General features: G+C 39.3%; 1 protein-coding gene across 4 annotated transcripts in view; it reads left to right on the forward strand.

The window, feature by feature from the left end:
* Window positions 1-1,216: 1,216 nt before the first annotated feature.
* Window positions 1,217-22,883, forward strand: part of LOC309959107 (survival motor neuron protein-like) — a 45,883-nt gene continuing 24,216 nt past the window's right edge. For all 4 annotated transcript variants that reach the window (XM_082835252.1, XM_082835250.1, XM_082835253.1 and 1 more), the window contains exons 1-7: window positions 1,217-1,334; window positions 15,483-15,554; window positions 17,253-17,372; window positions 18,227-18,427; window positions 18,577-18,732; window positions 20,215-20,295; window positions 21,380-21,490. In XM_082835252.1, coding sequence (XP_082691378.1) covers window positions 1,248-1,334; window positions 15,483-15,554; window positions 17,253-17,372; window positions 18,227-18,427; window positions 18,577-18,732; window positions 20,215-20,295; window positions 21,380-21,490 — 828 coding nt within the window. In that variant the 5' untranslated portion in view covers window positions 1,217-1,247. The remainder of the gene's footprint in view (window positions 1,335-15,482; window positions 15,555-17,252; window positions 17,373-18,226; window positions 18,428-18,576; window positions 18,733-20,214; window positions 20,296-21,379; window positions 21,491-22,883) is intronic.

Consider the following 22,883-nt stretch of genomic DNA (forward strand, 5'->3'; position numbering starts at 1 on the left):
TCCTTGAAAACATTATACTAAGTGAAAAAAGACACAAAAGGTCACGTTATATGACTCCATTTCTATGAAATATCCAGAGCAACTAAATCTATAGAGACAGTGGTTGTGAGAGGCTGGAAGGAGGAGAGACTGTGGAGTTACTTCTAATGGATACAAGGTTTCTTTTGGGGGTGATGAAAATGTTTTGGAGTCAGATAGTGGTGGTAGCTGCACAATCTTGTGACCATACCAAAACCCACTAAATTGCATGCTTTAAAATGATGAATTTATGGTATGTAAATTCCATTTAAAAAATAAATAAATAAAAAGAAACCTGGTTCCAAATTGTTTAAATTTCTGCATCATATGCCATTGTGAGAATTATGATTGAAGAAATCTAAGTGAGCTTTTAAAAAATACATCTATTTCTGGTATCTACAGAAGCCAAAGGAAGCCATCAAAGTTCCCCGGGTGACCTTTAAAAAAAAAGAACAAATGACAATAGGTACTTGGAAGCCATTTAGCAATCCTAAATGTTTAATAAAGAATACTGGAAAAATAGAGGGTAAGCTCCTACTAAGAACTAAAAGCCCCCTTGACCCATGTAAAGACAAACATGAAAAAACGAGCAAACAAAAAGCACATTCTTAAACAGAATACAACAATTCATCTCATGTTTTTAAATTCAAAAAGTTACTAGAGAAGATTTGGGAGAAGAGATATTAAACTAAATGCTAAGGCTGGGTAATGTTACAGACATGCTGGATTCCAGGCATTTGTGTAAACGCTCTGTGCCTCAGTTTCCCATCTTTAAATGAGAAAATAGCCCCTAATTCATAGAGTTGTGAAAATAAAATTAAAATAAGTATATAAAACTCTTAAAAGCACTTTTTAAAAATGGTACCTATATTTTTATTGGTTACCAAGGGACTGCTTTTTATTTTACTGCTTGCTTATTTTCTAAGTGACCTGCAACGAACGCTATTTTCCTAAGAGGATTTATTGTTTAAAACAAACAAAAACTCTGGTCGAATCACTCTCGGAACAGACGAAAAAGTGAAATCAAAGAATTGAGAGGATACGGAGAAGAAACACCTATGCGGCCGACAGGGGTAGGCGGCGCCTGAGGGCAGAAAGCGCGGGGCCTCCTCCCCGCCGGCCGGCGGCCCTGAGGCCGCCATGCTCTTCCGCTCCCGGAGGCCGGGCGGCGGAAGTCGTCACTCGCCGAGGGACCTAGTCCACGCCGCGTACCCGGCAGCAGGTTAGCCATGGCGATGGGCGGCGGCGGCGGCGGCAGTAGCAGCGGCGTCCCAGAGCCGGAAGACACGGTGCTGTTCCGGCGCGGCACAGGCCAGGTGAGGTCGCAGCCGGCGCTGTCCCCGACCCTGCGCTCTTTCCCCGGCCAGTCGGCTCAGTGCGAGGTCCGCATGTTTCTACATCCCCACTTGGGAGCCTCAGCCGCAAGCTCGTTCCTCGCCCAGTTTGGGCTCCCGATGACTTTGAGCCTAGGCCCTACTGCTACTCGATTGTGCCTTGGTCGTCCACCTCTCTCTCCGACTGTGAGGTGTGCGGGGTCAGGCCAGGGCGAAGCAGGGAAACCAGTTAGGAGTCTATTGGAATAATCCCGCTGTTAGCAGTGGACAGCCGGTTACTTGGCTTCTGGATATAGTTTGAAATCAGAGGCAACAGGTTGTGCACGGGTATACGATAATAGAGGCTTGAGAGAGGAAAGTCAAGGATAATTCCAAGATTGCTCTGAACAGCTGAAAAGAAGAAGTTGCCTTTTCCTGAGATGGGGAAGACTGCAAGTAAGGCAGGTTTATAAGGGGGTAAGATTAGAACTCATTCTTGGGTGAAATGTGATTGGAGCGAGTTCGAGAGTCGGAGAGGAGAAATTCAAGGCAACATATGTGAGCAAATATTTCAAGTTTTATTGTGGGTACTGGAAGATAGAGAAATTGACCAATGGATGGAGAAGGAAGTGAGATGAAGAGGATTCTTAATTGTGTTTTTGTTTTTAAGATGGGAGAAATGTTTCAGGGCTGATAGGAAAGATCCAGTAAGGACGGTATAATTGACGTTGCAGGAGAGAAGAGAATTGCGCAAGCAACATTCTAGCGTAGTAAGAGGGAATGGATTTGGTCTTTGTTAGAAATATTGACAGTTCATGTGGTGACAGTTATAGGAGTACAGATTTGTGTGGATGGGCAGATATAGTGGCAGGAGATTATGAAAATTCTGTTTTGATTGTTGCTGTTCTCTCAGTAAAAGAAGCAAGGTCATCAGCCTACTGGTGAGGAGGGGTAGGGGGCAGGTGTTGGAGGTTAGAGAAGAGAGAAGGTAGGAAGTAAACGTCTAGGAGAGTGGATGAGTGTTACATTAGGGAAATCTAGGCAACATTAAAGGCCTACTTCAGATTTGTGGTTATGAGTTTAAAGGAGACTAGTTAGGACTTCCCTGGTGGCACAGTGGTTAAGAATCCGCTGCCAATGCAGGGGACACGGGTTCGAGCCCTGGTCCAGGAAGATTCCCACACGCCGCGGAGCAACTAAGCCTGTGCTCCACAACTGCTGAGGCTGCATGCCTAGAGCCTGTGCTCTGCAACAAGAGAAGCCACCACAATGAGAAGCCCTCGCACCACAACGAAGAGTAGTCCCTGCTCGCCACAGCTAGAGAAGACCCGTGCACAGCAACGAAGACCCAATGCAGAAATAAATAAATAAATAAATAAATTTATTTTAAAAAGAAAAGGAGACTAGGCAGCATGATTGTATTTTTTGCTAGCTAAATTCAAATTCAGGTGTGTGAGGGCAGACACAAAGTAAATGAATAGTTGAAATTAATAGGGTTGTAGTTTTACCTAGTATGAAGTGAGAAGGGGGCGGTACAGGGAGTTGTCTTAATGATCGATGGTGCAATTAAAGCTGGCTAAGAAAGGAAGTGAGGACATTACCATGGTGAGAAGCAGTTTAAGAAGTGTGAGGATCATTGTTTTACCAGTCCCAGTGAAGTGGAATGACTGTCATCATCAACCTACTAGAAGGAATAAGTTGCAGAGCCTAGAAGGTGGTAGTTGGAGAGTAGGATTCTTGCAGTTGAGTTTTTGGGGAGGTTATATATAATGGTTATAATAAAGACCATAGAAGTGAGTAGCTGAGCTTGGGTACTATAAAAGGTCATTGGTAGCGAAGCATTTAAAGATGTAGCAGGGCTTCCCTGGTGGCGTAGTGGTTAAGAGTCTGCCTGCCAATGCGGGGGACACGGGTTTGTGCCCCGGTCTGGGAAGATCCCACATGCCGCGGAGCAGCTGGGCCCGTGAGCCATGGCCGCTGAGCCTGCGTGTCCGGAGCCTGTGCTCCGCAACGGGAGAGGCCACAACAGTGAGAGGCCCGCGTACCACACACAAAAAAAAAGATGTAGCAAGGGTAGGGTATTGGAAGGATCACGGACGTGGGTTTTTTTTTTTAATTATTTCTTACTTTATTTGGTTTATTTTTGAGTAACACTTTTTTATCGTTATTTATTTAATTATTTTTTTGCCTGCATTGGGTCTTTGTTGCTGTGCACGGGCTTTCTCTAGTTGCAACGAGTGGGGGCTGCTCTTCGTTGTGGTGCGAGGGCTTCTCATTGCGGTGGCTTGTCTTGTTGCAGAGCACGGGCTGTAGGTGCGCGGGCTTCAGTAGTTGTGGCGCACAGCCTCAGTAGTTGTGGCTCACAGGCTCTAGAACTCAGGCTCAGTAGTGGTGCATGGGCTTAGTTGCTCCACGGCATGTAGGATCTTCTCACACCAGGGCTCGAACCCATGTATCCTGCATTAGCAGGCGGATTCTTCACCACTGCGCCGCCAGGGAAGTCCCTGTACATGGGTTTTTAAATAACCAAAAATAATGACAGGATTAGTGTTGGAAGGAATACTGGGATATAAACCTCAAGGAATGAGGAAGAGTGACCCAGGAAGATATAGATGATTGCAATGAGGAGGGATAGTGGACAGTGGAGTTTGGTGACGGGATTTTCAAACCTGGGAGTTTTTAGGGAGGAAGAATAATCTGGAAGTGGAAGTGAGGAACAAGGAAGATTACTTTCCCACCTCTGGTACAGTAATTTGAGGGATATGGGGAAGAAAACATTTCATTTTTAAATGCCTGCAAGGAAAGAGGTGGGCTTCTCTTGGTGACTGAGAAACAGATATAAAGGCAGTCCTGATGGTCTGTTCTCTTTGCTATTGCTGTGTAACAAATCACCCAAAACTTAGTGGCTTGAAACAATAATCATGTTTTATTCTCTCATAGTTTCTGTGGGTCAGGAATTTGTGAAGGCCTTGGTGGGCAGTTCTCCTTCAGACATTTCGTGTAGTTGCATCCACGTAGTAATCGGAGCTACAATAGCTGGGGACTGAGCTGCTAGGGATTGACAGGCCATCTCTTTTCTTCATGTTGTCTCGGCTTCTCCATGTGGTCCCGGTGTGTGGGATGGTTTGATTTCCTTATACCCCTTTGTAATCCTTCCCTTTCATCCCTCCTCATCTCCTGTCCCCAGACAACTGCTGATCCATTTTCTGTCACCATCGATTAGTCTGCATTTTCTAGAATTTTACAAATACGGAGTCTTTTTTTATCTGGCTTCTTTTACTCAGCATAGTTATTTTGAGTTTCATCCATTTTCTTGTGTATGTCAGTCATTCATTCCTTTTCATTGCTGTAGGATCCTGTTGCATGAATATACTACAATTTGTTTATCCATTCACTTGTTCATGAACATTTGGGTTGCTTTCAGTTTGGGGCTGTTACAAATAGAACCACCATGAGTATTAGTGCAGAAGACTTTGTATGGGCATATGCTTTCATTCCTCTTTGGCAAACACCTAGATCATGGAGTAGATATATTTTAATTTTTTTTCTTTTTTCTTTTTTTCCCATGCCTTGTGGGATCTTAGTTCCCTGACCAGAGAGTGAACCCAGGCCCACAGCAGTGAGAGCACAGAGTCCTAACCACTGGACCACCTGGGAACTCCCTATTTTAATTCTTCTGGTTTTTTTTTTTAAGTTGAATTTTATTGATTTTATTTATTTATTTATTTTTGGCTGTGTTGGGTCTTTGTTGCTGCACATGGGCTTTTTCTAGTTGTGGTGAGTGGGGGCTACTCTTCGTTGCAGTGCGCGGGTTTCTCATTGCGGTAGCTTCCTTTGTTGCGGAGCACAGGCTCTAGGTGCGTCGGCTTCAGCAGTTGCAGCATGCAGGCTCAGTAGTTGTGGCACACGGGCCCTAGAGTGTGCGGGCTTCAGTAGTTGCGGTGGCCTGTGGGGTCAGTAGTTGTGGCTCGTGGGCTCTAGAGGGCAGGCTCAGTAGTTGTGGCGCAGGCTCACGGGCTTAGTTACTCTGAGGCATGTGGGATCTTACTGGACCAGGGATCGAACCCCTGTCCCCTGCATTGGCAGGCACATTCTTAGCCACTGCACCACCAGGGAAGTCCACTATTTTGATTCTTTAAGAAGCTGCCAAACTTTTCTTCAAAGTGATTGCACCATTTTACGTTTCAACCAGCAATGTATGAAAAGTTCCGTTTGTTCCATATCCTTGCTAACACTTGATATGGTCAGTCTTGTTAATTTTAGACATTCTAATGTGTAGTGGTGTCTTGTTGTGGTGGTTTTAATTAGCATTTCCCTAATGACTGATGATGTTGATTGTCATTTCATGTGCTTATTTGCCATCCATGTATCTTCTTAGGCAAAGTGTCTGTTCAAATCTTTTGCCTATTTTTAAATTGACTTATTTTTTGTTGAGATTTGAGAGTTTTTTGTGTATGCTAGATACAAAACCTTTATCAGATAGGTAATTTGCAAATATTTTCTCCCAGTTTGTGAGTTCATTCATTTTTTCATTCTCTTAACAGTATCTTTTTGAGAATTCCCTGGCAGTCCAGTGGGTAAGACTCCACGCTCTCACTGCCAAGGGCCCGGGTTCAATCCCTGGTCAGGCAACTGAGATCCCATAAGCCGTGCAGTGCAGCCAAAAAAAAGAAACACAACAACTAAGTCTTGCTGCTCCTAGAAGGACAGCTAGGGTGTATATAAAATCCTTGGCTCATACTTTTTTCCCATAAATTTCTATGAGGAAGTCTAATACTAACTAGCTTTCTGTATTTTGTAAATGACTTGATCTTTTTTGCTTAGAGGCTCTGAGAATTCCTTTTAGAGACTTTTGTTTATTTGTTTAGCTTTTAGTCTTCAGGGACCCCATTTATACATATGTTAAATATTCTTTGCCAGTCCCCACTTCACTTATTTTCTTTTTCTTTTTTCATGACTTTTCCTTGGTACCCATTAGATTTTCAGTCAACTGTATTCTTCTTTGGATACCTTGCAGTCAGTACTACTTTTTCTTCCATTTCCTTCTTGATTTTGTTTAACTCCTCATTTGACTGTTACCCTTTTGCCTTCTTTTCTCATCTGAATTTTTAGAAATTTTGATTCAAGGTGTTTTTTCCCATATTGCGAATGCTAGTTTAAGACAATTTAATTTCTGATGGTTATTGTATTTTCTTCTGTTTGTGATTGTCAATTGAGAAATTTTATCACCTAAAATGTTTCTTCTCATAATAGCTTTGTATGGATGTCTTTGTTTGCTGTTCATGTAGAAATGTCTTATAACAGTTGTAATGTGATGAGTTTGGGTTCCTATGTATTTGTATCTTACTTTTAAGAGTGCCCATCAGTGATTCTGTTGATACAGTGGAGTACACTTTCCTTTATTAGTAGTAAGAGTACTTTTAAGAGTGCCCAACAGTGATTCTGTTGATACAGTGGAGTACACCTTCCTTTATTAGTAGTACCTTTTCCATTTGCAGAATTGATATATCTTCTGCTTTTAGAAACATCTCCTATTCCAAGGGGCAGCATAACCTTGAACAAGTCAATTACCTGTTTGTGATTACTTTCCTTATCTGCAAAATGACTTAATGATTTTTAAGTACTTTTTATCATATAGCAAGATTAACAGTTTTATATCAGAACATATTTCTCTATGTATAATAGATATTAACAAGAAAATGACAAAAATTCACTTTACAACTAAATGAGTTTTATAGCAAACTTCTTCGGAGCTCATTGATTGACTAATATTGTACAAACTCCAGCATACTAACTGATGGTGTTTTATAACCTGTCTTCCCATCACCAACATTATGTATCCAAACTTACCTTCAACTACTCTATAGAGTGAGAATGAGTCTAGTTGGACTTGTTGCTTCACTGATCTGTCAAATACAAAAAAAAAACCCATGAAATTTATCATCTTAACCACTTTTAAGTGTACACTTCAGTAGTGTTAAGTATATTCACACTGTTGTACAATAGATATCCAGGACTTTTTAACCTTGCAAAACCAAAACTCTACCCATTGAGCAGTTCCCTATTTCCTGCTCTCCCACAGCCCCTGCTAACTGCTGTTCTACTTTGTTGCTGTGAATTTGACTACTTAGGAGCCTCATATGAGTGGAATCATACAGTCAGTGTGTTTATTTTTGCTTACATGCTCTTTTTGGCTCATGGTTGTCCTTGGAGTGCTTTCAATTTTCTTTTCTATCTATCCAGATCCTTTTAGTTTTTATTTCCTAGCCTGTTTCCTCCATGATCATCCACCATACATTCCTTTCCCTTTTTTTTCCTTTTTTTTATTGAGGTATAATTGACATATAACATTACATTAATTTTAGTTGTACGACATAATGATTTGCTATTTATACATATTGCAGAATGATCACAGTAAGTCTAGTTAATATCTGCCACCATACATAGTTATAATATTTTTTTCCTTGTGTTGAGAATTTTATGTCTTTGCAACTTTCAGATATGCAATACAGTGTTACTAACTATAGGCACTGTGTTGCACATTACATTCCCGTGACTTATTTACCTGATAACTGGAAGTTGGTACTTTTTGACCCCCTTTGCCTGTTTCAATCCCCTCCCCCATCCCCTCTACCCCCACTTCTGGAAACCACCAATCTGTTCTTTGTATTTATGAGGTTGGGCTTTTTTTGTTTGTTCTGTTTTTTGTTCTTAAATTCCACAGATAAGTAAGATCACATGGTATTCGTCTCTCTGTCTTCACTTAGTGTGATGACCTCAAGATCCATTCATGTTGTCTCAAATGACAAGATTTCTTTTTTATGGCTGAATAATATTCTATTGTATATGAACAGTTATCCCCTGCTTTTTAAAAGTTTGCTTTATACCACTTCACTTTTATAAAACACCTACATTAGTAACTATTTTCACTAACTGAAGGAAATCCAAAGAGGATTTTTGCTTTTATGAAAAAAAAAAAAAAGGTGAAAAGCAAAAATAACATTCAGTGTTTTGTTTTGCAGCAAGCCATTATAGAGGCAGCAGGCAACCCAAGCAGTGAGAGTGGCACCACCAAGCTCCTTCCCCACTCAACATCTCAGCATCAAGCCACCATAGCTTTGAACTGTGCCTGTGAGCATCTGTACTTTATCCTGATTTATTCTGTTTATCCATTAGCAAGTTGTGTTCTCTTATAATTGAGTCTTTGCTTTACTCCATTTCCATTTACAAAAGCTTTCATAGGAACACTCTACTTTCATATAGTGGGGAAAACCTGTATACATTTTCTTTTTTAAAGATTTATTTATTATTTATTTATTTAATTAATTTATTTTCAGCTGTGTAGGGTCTTAGTTGTGGCACGCAGGATCTTCGTTGAGGCATTGCTGCACACAGGCTTCTCTCTAGTTGTGACGTGCGGGTTTCTCTTCTCTAGTTGTGGCACATGGGCCTAGTTGCCTGGACATGTGGGATCTTAGTTCCCTGACCAGGGATTGAACCCGCGTCCCCTGCATTGTAAGGCGGATTCTTTACCACTGGACGGCCAGGGAAGTCCCTGTATACATTTTCTTTATCCATTCACCCATTGTTGGACACTTAGGTTGTTTCCATATCTTATCTATTGTAAAATTTTTAATTTTTTGAGGAAGCTTCATACTATTTTCCATAGTGGCTGCACCAGTTTACATTCCTACCAATAGCGTACTAGTGTCCCTTTTCTCTACATCCTCATCAACACTTGTTATTGTCTTTTTGATAATAGCCATTTTAACAGGTGTGAGGTGATATATCACTGTGGTTTTAATTTGCATTTCCCTAATGATTGGTGACGTTGAGCATCTTTTCACGTACCTGTTAGCCATCTGTATGTCTTCTTTGGAAAAATGTCTATTCAGATCTTCTGTCCTTTTTCTAAAATAAATTTATTTTATTTTATTTATTTGTGGCTGTGTTGGGTCTTCTTTGCTGCACGTGGGCTTTCTCTAGTTGTGGCGAGTGGGGGCTACTCTTCATTGTGGTGCACGTGCTTCTCATTCTGATGGTTTCTCTTGTAGCAGAGCATGGGCTCTAGGTGCACAGTCTTCAGTATTTGTGGCACGTGGGCTTCAGTAGTTATGGTGCACAGGCTCAGTAGTTGTGGTGCACAGTCTTAGTTGCTCCACAGCATGTGGGATCTTCTGGACCAGGGATTGAACCGTGTCGGCACATTCTTAACCACTGCGCCACCAGGGAAGTCCCTTTTGCCTATTTTTAGCTGAATTGTTTGGGGTTTTGCTCGAGTTGCATGAGTTCTTTACATATCTTAGATATTAACCCCTTATCAGATAAGTGATTTGCAAATATTTTCTCCCATTGAGTTTTTTGCCTTTTCATTTTGTTTATTTATTTATTTATTTATTTATTTATTGCTATGCAGAAGCTTTTAAGTTTGGTGTATTCCCACTTGTTAGTTTTTGCTTCTGTTGCTTTTGCTTTGGTGTCAAATCCAAAAAAATCATTGCCGAGACTGATATCGAGGAGCTTACTGCCTATGTTTTCTTCTAGGAGTTTTATGATTTTAGGCCTTACGTTTAAGTTTTTAATCCATTTTTAGTTAATTCTTTTTTTTATTTATTTTATTGAAATATAATTGGTTTACAATGTTGTATTGATTTATACTGTACAACAAAGTGATTCAGTTATACATATATATATACATTCTTTTTCATATTCTTTTCCATTGTGTTTTATCACAGCATATTGAATAGTTTCCTGTCCTTTACAGTAGCGTTTTGAGTTAATTCTTATATGTGGTATAAGACAATGGCCCAGTTTCATTCTTTTGCATGTGGCTCCAGGTTTTTTTTTTTTTTTTTGCATCATTTATTGAAGAGACTATCTTTTCCCCATTATATATTGGCTCTTTTGTCATATATTAATTGACCATATATGTGTGGCTTTATTTCTGGGCACTCTATTCTGTACCACTGATTTGTCTGTCTTTATACCAGTACCATACTATTTTGATTACTGTGGCTTTGTAATATAGTTTGAAATCAGGGAGCATGGTGCCTCCAGCTTTGTTGTTCTTTCTCAAGATTGCTTTGGCTATTTGGGGTCTTTTGTGGTTCCATACAAATTTTGGGATTTTGCTAGGGGTTGCATTGAATCTGTAGGTTGCTTTAGGTAATATGGACATTTTAACAATATTAATATTTCCAGTCCATGAGTACAGCAAATCCTTCCATTTATTTCTGTTTTCTTCAGTTACTTTAATAATATCTTATAGTTATCAGTGTACAAGTCTTTGTTTTCCTTGATTAGGTTTATTCCTAGGTATTTTATTCTTTTTGATGCAGTTGTAAATGAGACTGTATTAATTTCTCTTTCTGATAGTTTGTTTTTATGGTATAGAAATTCAGCACTTTTTATATATTGATTTTGTGTCCTGCAACTTTACTAAATTTGTTTATTCTAACAGTGTTTTGGTGGGGTCTTTAAGGCTTTCTATGTATAATGTTGCATTATCTGCAAATAGTGACATTTTTATTTCTTCCTTTACAAATTGGATGCCTTTTATTTATTTCTCTTGCCTAATTGCTCTGGCTAGGATTTCTAATGCTTTGTTGAATAAAGGTGGTAAGAGTGGACATCTTGTGCCTGATGTTAGAGGAAAAGCTTTCAGCTTTTCATCATTTAGGATGATGTTAGCTGTTTGTCATGTATAGCCTTTATGATGTTGAGGTATGTTCCCTCTATACCCACTTTGTTGAGAGTTTTTATCATAAATGGATATTGAATTTTGTCAAATGCTTTTTCTGCATCTATTGAGATGATCATATGATTTTCTTCCTTCTTTTTGTTAATGTGATGTATCACGTAGATTAATTTGTGAATGTTGAACCGTCCTTGCATCCCTGTGATAAATCCCACTTGATCATGGTATAAGATTCTTTTAAATATGTTGTTGAATTCGGATTGCTAATATTTTGTTGAGGATTTTTACATCTGTGTTAATCAGGGATGTTGGCCTATAGTTTTCTTTTTTTGTGTTGTCCTTGTTTGGTTTTGATATTAGGGCAATGTTGGCCTCATGAAATGAGTTTGGAAGTGTTCCTTCCTCTTCTATTTTTTTTGGAAAAGTTTGAGAAGGATTAGTATTAATTCTTATTTGAATGTTTGAAAGAATTGACCTGTGAAGCTCTCTGGTCTTGAACTTTTGTTTGAATTAATAGTCAAAAGCCTCTAACAATCTTACTACTAATTGGTCTATTGAGATTTTCTGTTTCTTCATGATTCACTCTTGGTAAGGTGTATGTTTCTTTGAATTTTGTCCATTTCTTCTAGGCTGTCAGATTTGTTGGCATATAATTGTTCATAGTACAGTCAGCCTTTCATATCCTAAGGTTCCACATTTGCACATTAAACCAACTTCAGATCAATCATATTTGGGTAAAAAAAAATATTTCCAGAAGGTTCCAAAAAACAAAACTTGAATTTGCTGCATGCCAGCAACTATTTACATAGCATTTACATTATATTAGGTGTTACTAACAATAAAGTATGCAGGATTGTATGCAAATACTATGCCATTTTATATAAAGGACTTGAGCAAGCGTCAGTTTTGGTATCCGTGGTGGGTCCTGGAACCAGTACCCTGCAGATATTGAGGGATGACTGCAGTTACTTAAGATCCTTTGTATTTTCTGTGGTATCAGTTGTAATGTCTCCACTTCCATTTCCGATTATATTTATTTGAGTCCTATGTTTTTTTCTTTGTGAGTCCATCTAGAGGTTTGTCAGTTTTATCTTTTTAAAGAAACTACTGTTAGTTTCATTGATCTTTTTCACTGTCTTTTAGTTTCTGTTTCATTTCTTTTCACTCTGATCTTTGTTAATTCCTTCCTTTTACCAACTTTGAGTTTCATTGGGTTCCTCTTTTCCTAATACTTAGGTGAAACTTAGGTTGTTTGAGATTTTTTTCTTCTTTCTTTTTGGCTGCGTTGGGTCTTCATTGTTGCACGCAGGCTTTCTCTAGTTGCAACGAGCAGGGGCTGCTCTTTGTTGTGCACAGCCTTCTCATTGCGGTGGCTTCTCTTTGTTGTGCACAGCCTTCTCATTGCAGTGCCTTCTCTTGTTGTGGAGCACAGGCTCTAGGCACACGGGCTTCCCTAGTTGTGGCACATGGGCTCAGTATTTGGTGGCTCGAGGGCTCCAGAGCACAGGCTCAGTAGTTGTGGCGCACGGGCTTAGTTGCTCCGCGGCATGTGGGATCTTCCCGGACCAGAGCTCGAACCTGTTGGCAGGCGGATTCTTAACCACTGTGCCGCCAGGGAAGTCCTCTTGTTTCTTGATATTGGCATTTATCTATGAACTTGCTGCTTAGAACTGCTTTTGCTAAGTTTGGTACATTATATTTCTATTTTCATTTGTATCAGGTATTTTTTATTTCTCTTTTGATTCCTTCTTTAACCCGTTGGTTGTTCAGTAGCATGTTGTTTAATCTCCATGTATTTGTGAATTTTCCAGTTTTTTTCTTATAATTGGTTTCTGCTTTCATACATTGTGGTCAGACAAGATGCTTGATATGATTTCCATTTTCTTAAATTTATTAAGACTTCTGTCCTGACATGTGATCTATCCTGGAGAATGTTCTTTCACACCTGAGAAGACTGTGTATTTCTGTTGCTCTGTATTTTTCCATTAAGTTAATCTGATTTGACATATCTTTCAAGGCAGATGGTTCCTTATTGATTTTTTAATTTTTTTTTGGCGGTACGTGGGCCTCTCACTGTTGTGGCCTCTGGAGAGCCACAGGCTCTTTGCAGAGCACAGGCTCTGGACGCGCAGGCTCAGTGGCCATGGCTCACAGGCCCAGCCGCTCTGCGGCATGTGAGATCTTCCCAAACTGGGGCACGAGCCCGCATCCCCTGCATTGGCAGGCGGACCCTCAACCACTGCACCACCAGGGAAGCCCGTTCCTTATTGATTTTTTTATCTGAATGATATATCTGTTGCTGAGGTGTTAAAGTTCCCTACCGTTATTGTATTGTCTGTCTCTCCCTTTAGGTCTGTTAATATTTGCTTTATATATTTAGGGGCACCTGTGTTGGGTGCATTAGTATGTTTGAATGTTGTATCCTTTTCATGGATTGACACCTTTATTACTATGTAGTGCTCTTCTTTACCTTTTATTACAGTCTTTGTTTTAAAGTCTACTTGTCTTACGAGTATTGCTACCCCAGCCTTCTTTTCATTTCCGTTTGCATGGAACATCTTTTTCCACCTCTTCACTTTGAGTCTATGTGTGTTCTTACATCTGAAGTGAGTCTCCGGTAGGCAGCATATAGGTGAGTTTTAGTTTGTTATCCATTCAACCACTCTGTGTCTTTTGATTGGAGAATTTAAATTTAGTCCATTTATATTTTAAGTAATTATTGATAGGTATGTACTTATTGCCATTTTGTTAAATTTCTTCTGGAGGTTTTGTAGTTCTTCTGTTTCCTTCTTTCCTCTCTCTTCGTTTGTGGTTTGATCATTTTCTCTAATGGTATGCTTAGATACTTTTCTCTTTATCTTTTGTGTATTTCCAATAGATTTTTGCCTTGTGGTTACCATGAGTCTTTTACATATAAAAACTTATATTTATTGCCATCTATTTTAAGTTGATAATAAGTTAAATTTGAACTCATTCTAAAACTCTACATTTTTACTCCCCTCCACATTTTGTCTTTGATGTCACATTTTACATTAAGCGCCTTTCTGGGAGATACAGTGAGCTTGAGCCAGGCAGAGAGAGAGTGCAGATGTTGCATCCAGTAGCCTCTGAGCATCTTTGTAGATCCCTAGCTATGCACCAAACTAGAAGCCTCCTCCTCAAGACTCATTTCCTTTATAAGCAAATAGGCCTTTTTCACAGAAAGAATGGTGTGTGTTTCAGTCTGCTGTCTGTGCAGTTTCCTGGGGGTGGTAGCCTGCCAAGGACTGTCTCTTTGGTTGTTACAGCCCCATGGGACCCAAGGACACAGTAAGCCCCACCCTGGGCTGCAGCTGTAAAAACCAAGCCACCAGACATAAAAACTGGGACTGTGTCTTTGATTGTTAACAGTCCCAGGGGACCCAAGAAAACAGTAAGCCCCACCCTGGGCTGCAGCTGTAAAAACCAGGACACCAGACATAAAAACTGGGACATCAGATGTGCGTAAAAGCTCCCCTCTGGGAGTTACTGCTGCTGTTGAGAGCAGCAGAGGGCAAAGATGGCCCTTGCTGGCTGGAGTGAGGCAGATGGCATAAAGATGGTGCTGCTAGCCTCCGTCCTTAGTGTCCCAGCAGGTCCCTAGATGTATGTTAAATTAAATGCCTACTCTGCAGGTCAGCACTTTACGATAAGTGAGCCTCTTTGACAGAAAGTCTGGGTGCCTCTCAGTCAGCTGCTTCTGCGCTGGGTTGTTGCAGGGGAGGAGTGGTTCCAAGCATGGGAACCCTTTCAGTTCCTGTTCCCTCGTGGGTTTCGCGGACGTGAATCCCCTTGGTTTTTAAAGTTAGATGTTTTGGGGACTCATCTCTCAGGTGCTGCTCTTAAAACCTAGGGTGCCCAATTTGGAGTTCAGACCCGTTGCTCCTCAGGGAAAAGCTCCAGGTTGTGAGTTCACTCCTGACTGTGGGTCTCTACACCGGGAGAGGGGTTTATGGCAAGAGTGTTTCTCAGCCTCTCCTTCCCACTTCTGAATTTGTACTTTTTGTTTGTACTTCATGTTTTAATATTTTATCATATTCATTTTATATTATTCTTTTGTGTGACAGTATGTCTTAAATCCCTGGTGGCTGGTTGTTTTCCCGCTCTGCCAAACTAAACCCTTTATCTGCTCTTAGAAAAAAGTGAAACATGGATTACCCTTGAGCAGATCCACTTATGGTTGGTGGATAGGAATTAAATTGTGGAGCGTTTACTTCATGGCACTCTTAGAACATTTACGTATGTCTAGTTTTGGGGGTAATGTCCCATAATCTCTAAGCAGGTAGGCTTCTTGTGGTTTATTTAGGATTTAAAATACCCATTTTTAATGTAATTTCATTATGTCTGAATTAAGATAGCTCTTATTACTTGTTACTAACACATTTTTGATGAAATCCAACCAAACATGAATTGTTTTTATTCTTTACCCTTCCCAGAGTGACGATTCTGACATTTGGGATGATACAGCATTGATAAAAGCTTATGATAAAGCTGTGGCTTCATTTAAGGTATGAAATGCTTATTTATTCTTTTCCTTATTTCCTCATGTGTAATACTCATTCAGGGAAAAAGATGATAGAATACTTACAGTAAAGTGTTGAAGTACATATTATTCAGTCTAATTTTGAAGATTAAAAGATAACAGGTTAGGGCTTCCCTGGTGGCGCAGTGGTTGAGAGTCCGCCTGCCGATTCAGGGGACACGGGTTCGTGCCCCGGTCCGGGAGGATCCCACATACCGCGGAGCAGCTGGGCCCATGAGCCATGGCCGCTGAGCCTGCACATCCGGAGCCTGTGCTCCACAACGGGAGAGGCCACAACAGTGAGAGGCCCGCGTACCGCAGGGAAAAAAAAAAAAAAGATAACAGGTTAGATAAATTAGTTATCTTCCTTTAGAAGTTAGTAACCAGTCTATATGTCATCCCTTTAACAGAGGCAATTTAAGCAGAGTTTTAAACATTTATAATTTTTAATGTATTTAGACTGTATCAAACTATCAAAGTCTTCTAATTCAGATTAGTGGAAGGACAATCTGAATTATACTTTTGAAACATTTAACAAGCCTTTATTGAAATAATATTGAGGATAAATAGCCTAGTGCAGTAATGAATACTTACAGAGTGTTTACAGTGTTCTAGGCACTGTTCCATGTGCTTTACGTACATTAAATTAATGTAATCCTCCCCAGATCCTATGAGGTATCAAGTCAAGTGTTCCTGATGGTGATGAATGTCAAGGAATATACATTTCTTTTGCAGGGCGAAGTCTATTTTTTTGTGGCTCAAACAAGACATTTACACAGTTGTCCAATATCATCATTTTCCCCACTGTCTAAGGTGCTTAGTCTTATTGAGCATCATACATGGGCCATCAGTAGTCCAGGCACGGAGCATACACTCATACAGAGCACCAAGCATGGAGTCCACTTCCATCCCTAGTCCCTCCTGTAGCATGAGGTAAAGGTCAGATCTGTATGTCATCCTTGAAGCTGAACTCTGAATTTGTCAATAACATGCTTTCCAACATACATTTAGACTAGAAATAACACTAATGCAGAGTTACCAAGAGTTCTATAAAACGCAGATGGGGCTCAGTGTGGGACGGGGTTGGTGATATTGCATGGGGAGGTAGACTGAGCAGAGAAAAAGAACTGATTTGGGCAAGAGATAGTTTACTTTTAATTGTGTTGCATTTGAGGTAAATGTGAAGATATGAAATTGGTAATTGGAAATGTTGAACTAAGGAGAAAATTCAGAGCTGGATAATAGCTTTGGAAGTTTGTTTGCATAGAAAGTATAATTGAAGTAATAGGAATAGGTGATCATAAGCTGGTAAAGAAGGATGGCCAGTTCTTGTTGGGAATGCCCAAGTTTTAGACTTGATCAGAGAAATAATAAAAGAATTAGGGCCCAACATTGCTATGTCATCAAAAATGTTGTGACTATCAAAAAGAAAAATGATTGACAGAGTCTAATGTTATGGAAAGGTTGAGAGTGAGGAGACTTGCTTATAAGGGTCCTTAGAGCTGATTATCAGATATATGATACCTTCAAGAGCAGTTTCTTAGCATGTGGGATGGTGAAGAGAGGAAATAGAAGCTATCTGAGACAGTGGGGCCTGGAGACCAGTTTATAGTGACTGAGTTATATTGTGACTTTCTTAATATATCACCCTGTAACATGTACGTTTCTATTGATGTTTTCATAGCACGCTCTAAAGAACGGTGACATTCCCGAAGTTTCAGAAAAACCAAAAGGCGCACCTAAAAGAAAACCTGCTAAGAAGAACAAAAGCCAAAGAAAGAATACCACAACTCCCTTGAAGCAGGTTATTTTAAAACCTTGAGATTTAACTTCAAAGAATTTCTTGTTACTGTCCTTATTAAATAGTATAAAGTACCTTTAAATTATTAGGACAGTATTTTCTATTGACATAAAATTTCTAAAGCACCTATTAAACTTTCTATTGTTTAGGAACATGCATGTTAATATAAAGAATTAGGAGGAAATGATAAATACTAAATTCAGGACAGTGTTTATGTTGGCGGTAGAGGGGAGGAAGGCAGTGCAACTTGCAAGAAGTACCTGAAGGCTTAAACTGAATTGGCAGTGTTTGACTTTTCTAAATCTGAGAGAGGTATCCTTTTTTTTTCCTTCAAAAATCCTAAAACTGTTAATACCTGGGGACCAGATACTCTGGGTAGAGTCATTTCTGCTATTTAAAACAGTCCACATAGAAGCTAATTATTTTGGTGTCTCATTAGTTGCTTTAGTTTCATCATTACCAAGGGGGAAGAGAGCTGATGTTTGATAAGCACGTGCTATGTGTTGGGCTAGCGTACTGGACACTTTACATGCTTCCCCTCTTTTCTGTTCTTCACAACAAATATGTGAGGCAGATTATACTACACCCACTTAACAGATGAGGAAAATAAGACTCAAGGAGATTAAGAAACTGGTCCATGATTATATAAATGGCAGGACTATGTCATGTTATATTTATATTAGAATTCAGATTTCTGTGGTTTTGGCCCCAAGTTTTTTCACTATAACATTCTGCCTCCCAGAACAGTTAACCAGAGACTGTCCCCTCCACCCCCAACCCCGCTCCACCCAAACAAGATTATAGTTTACCCTCTTTTAAAGAAATGTGCATGTGTCTATCTTTGGTTTCTCTTATAGTGGAAAGTTGGTGACAAATGTGCTGCCATTTGGTCAGAAGATGGCTGTGTTTACCCAGCTACCATTGCTTCGATTGACTTTAAGAGAGAAACCTGTGTTGTCATTTACACTGGATATGGAAATAGAGAGGAGCAAAATCTGTCTGATCTACTTTCCACAACCTCTGAAGTAGCTAATAATATAGAACAGAATGCTCAGGAGGTAAGGATAAAAAAATGGAATTCTTGGAAGCAGAAACTAGATGAGAAATTAAGCAGTATAACTGGTTGTCAGTTTGATCCCCTGAAGCATTATATTTTTCTTAATGATGCCTTTATAACAAAAGTACATGTATTTCTTTCTCTTAAAAGAATGAAAATGAAAGTCAAATTTCAACAGATGAAAGCGAGAACTCCTCCAGGTCTCCTGTAAATAAACCAAATAGCATCAAGTCAAAAGCTGCTCCATGGAACTCTTTTCTCCCTCCACCACCCCATATGCCAGGACCAGGTCTGGGACCAGGAAAGGTAAACTACCCAGAAAAGGTTTTCCAGGAGATAGTTCATATAGTATTGGAACATTCAGCCCCTCCATGAAGTGACTCGTAGCTTTTCTCACGAAACTTTTTTTTTTGGCTGCGCCCTGCGGCTTGCAGGATCTTAGTTCCCGGACCAGGGATTGAACCCGGGCCACCTGGACTGCTAGGGATTTCCCTCATGAAACTTTAGTAGCTTTCCATAGATGTTGTAAATACATACCTGAGAATTCTTTGTAAAGGAAATAAGATAGTAATGCAGAATAGTTTATAATGAAAGCCTTTCCTAACAATTTTTATAGAGTATTAGGTATATTAGAGTAATAGCAAACTTTTGGAGATTGATATATATACTCTACTATGTGTAAAATAGATAACTAATAAGAACCTACTGTATAGCACAGGGAACCCTACTCAATGCTCTGTGGTGACCTAAATGGGAAGGAAATCGAAAAAAGAGGGGATATATGTATATATGTATAACTGATTCACTTTGCTGTACAGCAGAAACTAACACAACATTGTAAAGCAACTATTCTCCAATAAAAATTAATAAAAAAAATAGTTTAGCAAACTTAAGTTTGAAAGTATAATATTTTATCATCAGCTGGATGTTGTGCTGTAGTTCTCTGTGTCACTTGTATAAGGTATGTAAAAATTGGAAGAGAACACAGTATTTACATCTGATACAGGTGAAATCCAAAGAAGCTCCCAGACTGTTTTGTAGAGCGAAATGTAAATGCTGTTTTTATTCATGGTTCTTTTGGTTATCAGTAGCAAATCAACTTAAACAAAAAGTATTTTTACTTTAGGTTATATCATGGAATCAAAGTCCCCGTCCAGTAGTTTTGTATAAAGCATTGATTTCTTCAGGCAGTGATAATAATAAAGATTTTTAAAATCAAGCATGACATTAAAACTTTTCCTTAGGATTCCCTGTTGAAAGCTTCCTTATTGAGGTTTATATTCTATTACATTTTTCAGAATGGTAAGACCTCTTAATTTATATACATAATAAACATGCTTCATTGGTCTCAGGGGGCTGATTTTTCTTGTTAAGTGAGAGACACTAATTTTTATAATATATGCTCTAAATTAGCATATGTAATTGAAAGGACATCCAATAGATTATGCAATTTAATTAATGAAATTGTGGGAGATATGGTCTTTTGGTCTTTTATGATGGAAATGTCTTGCTGAGTATACGGTCTCTGATTTATTAGGTAATTTTAAATTTTTCTTACTTTGGCTTTACTGCCTGAATGTCTACATAGAAAGGAAATGAGAAAAACCTAAATTTATGAGTATATATGACTTCAGCATTTGGTACGTGAAATTCTATTTAACCGTTTTGATATGAATAGTATAGATATTATTCTGGACAATTATTTCGATTCTTTTGACATTGAATTCTTTTTTGCTCTTTACATATTGAAACTGTTAAATTGGTCTTTCTTTGAAATGTTCTTTACAGCCAGGTCTAAAATTCAGTGGCCCGCCACCGCCGCCACCCTTCCCGTCATCCTGGCTGCCTCCATTTCCTTCTGGACCACCAGTAAGTGCAAAAGAATTCAGATTAAACTTTGCTTTCATACACAGTTTGGGATTTAGCAGAACATAGTTAGTTCAGAAATGTCACAGCCAGGTTCTGATGGGTAAAAATTCGGACTAAACTTCAGGGTTTTTTTGCTTTTGTTTTTTATTTTTGGCTGCGTTGGGTCTTCGTTGCTGTGCGCGGCTTTCTCTAGTTGTGGTGAGCGGGGGCTACTCTTCATTGCGGTGCCCAGGTTTCTCACTGCGGTGGCTTCTCTTGTTGCGGAGCACGGGCTCTAGGCGCGCGGGCTCAGTAGTTGTGGCTCGCGGGCTCTAGAGCGCAGGAGCAGTTGTGGCACACGGGCTTAGTTGCTCTGCAGCGTGTGGGATCTTCCCCGACCAGGGCTTCAACCCATGTCCCCTGCATTGGCAGGCAGATTCTTAACTACTGCGCCACCAGGGAAGTCCCAGGGTTTTTGTTTTTAATGACCTTCTGCTACCCAGACTCAGTTCTCTTATAGCCCATATTATTCATGCTTCCTTCCCGGCAGCAGTATCTCATTCTAAGGGAGATAGCGCCTATCCAAAAGGATTTATTTACACCATACCTTAGGATTAATGTTTTACCCTTCCAGGCATGGTCTGATCACGTAGACTGTCCAGGTATCAACAATAGGCAAAATACAAACACACTTTTTGGCAGACTGCATTGGGGTGGGGGCCGTGCAGATGTTCTAGCCAGAACTTTTACTTGAAAACGCTGTGTGGGTGTTTTTTGAGGAAAACCATAGAAGTATTTATCCTTTGTCTTTTACCTATAGCTTCATAATGGAACAGAAAAATAGGTCTAATGAAAGCAAAATGTTTAAATATTTTATGTGACCTGTTGCCTTTTGATTCTTATTCAATTTAATTTTATTGGTCTCTTGTTGTTGTTACTGGTTGGCTTTCTCCAAATCCCAGATTTTTAAAAAAATTTTAACTAGGAGATGACATGGAATGTAGGGAAAGATACAACTAACATCCAGCATTCTGTACGTAAAATAGGTTTCCAGACCTTATGTTTTTGTCTACTGATTTTAAAGTGTATCTTTTTCCATTTCCAGATAATTCCCCCACCACCTCCTATGTGTCCAGATTCTCTGGATGATGCTGATGCTTTGGGAAGTATGTTAATCTCTTGGTACATGAGTGGTTATCATACTGGTTACTATATGGTAAGTGATCACTCAGCATCTTTCCTGACAGTCACTTTGTGGTTTTGTGACTTTGTTTCGTTTGTGACTAAAAAGTGGTTTCTTATGTTAGGTAGATCCTGAGAGTTGAAAACTATAGGCAGGTTCAGTTCCAGACCACTGCAATGAAGTGAGCATCACAATTAAGCGAGTCATGAATTTTTTGGTTTCCTAGTACGTATAAATGTTATATTTACACTATACTGTATTCTAGTACGTATGTAATAGCATTATGTCTTAAAAGCAGTGTACATACCTTAATTTTAAAATATTTTATTGCCGAGAAAAGCTAGCTACTATCTGACAACACAGGGTTGCCCCAGCCTTCAATTTGTGCAGAATACAGTATCTGCAAAGTACAATAAAGCAAGGTATGTCTGTACCTTACAGTTTTAAACAATACAGCTATCTAAGGCTAAAATTACTGTTGTATTGTCCCCACTAAGTATAGTTGTAGTGCATTTAAAAATCTTTCATATCATTAGGTTATTTTTATTACAGTTGGCCCTCTGTATCCATGGGTTCCGCATCCATGCATTCAACCAACTGTGAATGTTCGAAGAAAAAAAATTCCAGAAAGTTCCAAAAAAGCAAAACTTGAATTTACTGCATGCTGACAACTATTTACATAGCATTAGATATTATAAGTAACCTAGAGATGATTTAAAGTATATGAGAGGATGTGCATAGGTTACATGCAAGTACTGTGCCATTTTATATAAGGGACTGGAGCATCCGCAGATTATGGTGTTCAGTGGCAGGGCAGGATGGGGGTGTATCCTGGAACTCATTCCCCCCCCATGGCTATCAAGGGACGAATGTGTACATTTTCTAATTTAGTGAAACTTTTTCTAAATTATTTTCTAATCTCATTAGTCTTTCTATTTTGATTTGAAATAAAATGGGTTGTAGGAGAGGGAAAAAGGAAGGATAATACCCCCAACTCCCCCACCCCCCCTCCAAGTAAAAGGAAAAGAAAGACAAAAAAATAAGTTATTTTTGTGCACAGTGAAAGTCTGGTGTGATAAATGCCAAACTGGACCTTAGGGACTGAGGCTCCAAACTTCTCGTTTTATGCATCTATCTGTTGCAGACATGTTCTATTGTAATTTAGCAGGAAATTTTAAAGTTTTTAAAAAAATGAAACTAATATGGCATGCTAAGATTATGATGTGATACTTGAATTTTTAGTTAACTAATATATAAAAGAAACTAAACAACTGACTTGAAGATGTAATTTTATAAGTATATCATCTGTACATTCCTCCACCAATATTCTTACTTTAAAGCTACTCTTCAGCTGTTGTATAACCCTGATATATTTGTACGGTATGATGAAGTTGCACTTTTAATGACCGAAATGTTAATGGAAACT

This window comes from Leucopleurus acutus, assembly GCF_964270905.1.
Source record: "Leucopleurus acutus genome assembly, chromosome: 3".
Taxonomy (NCBI): Eukaryota; Metazoa; Chordata; class Mammalia; order Artiodactyla; family Delphinidae; genus Leucopleurus; species Leucopleurus acutus.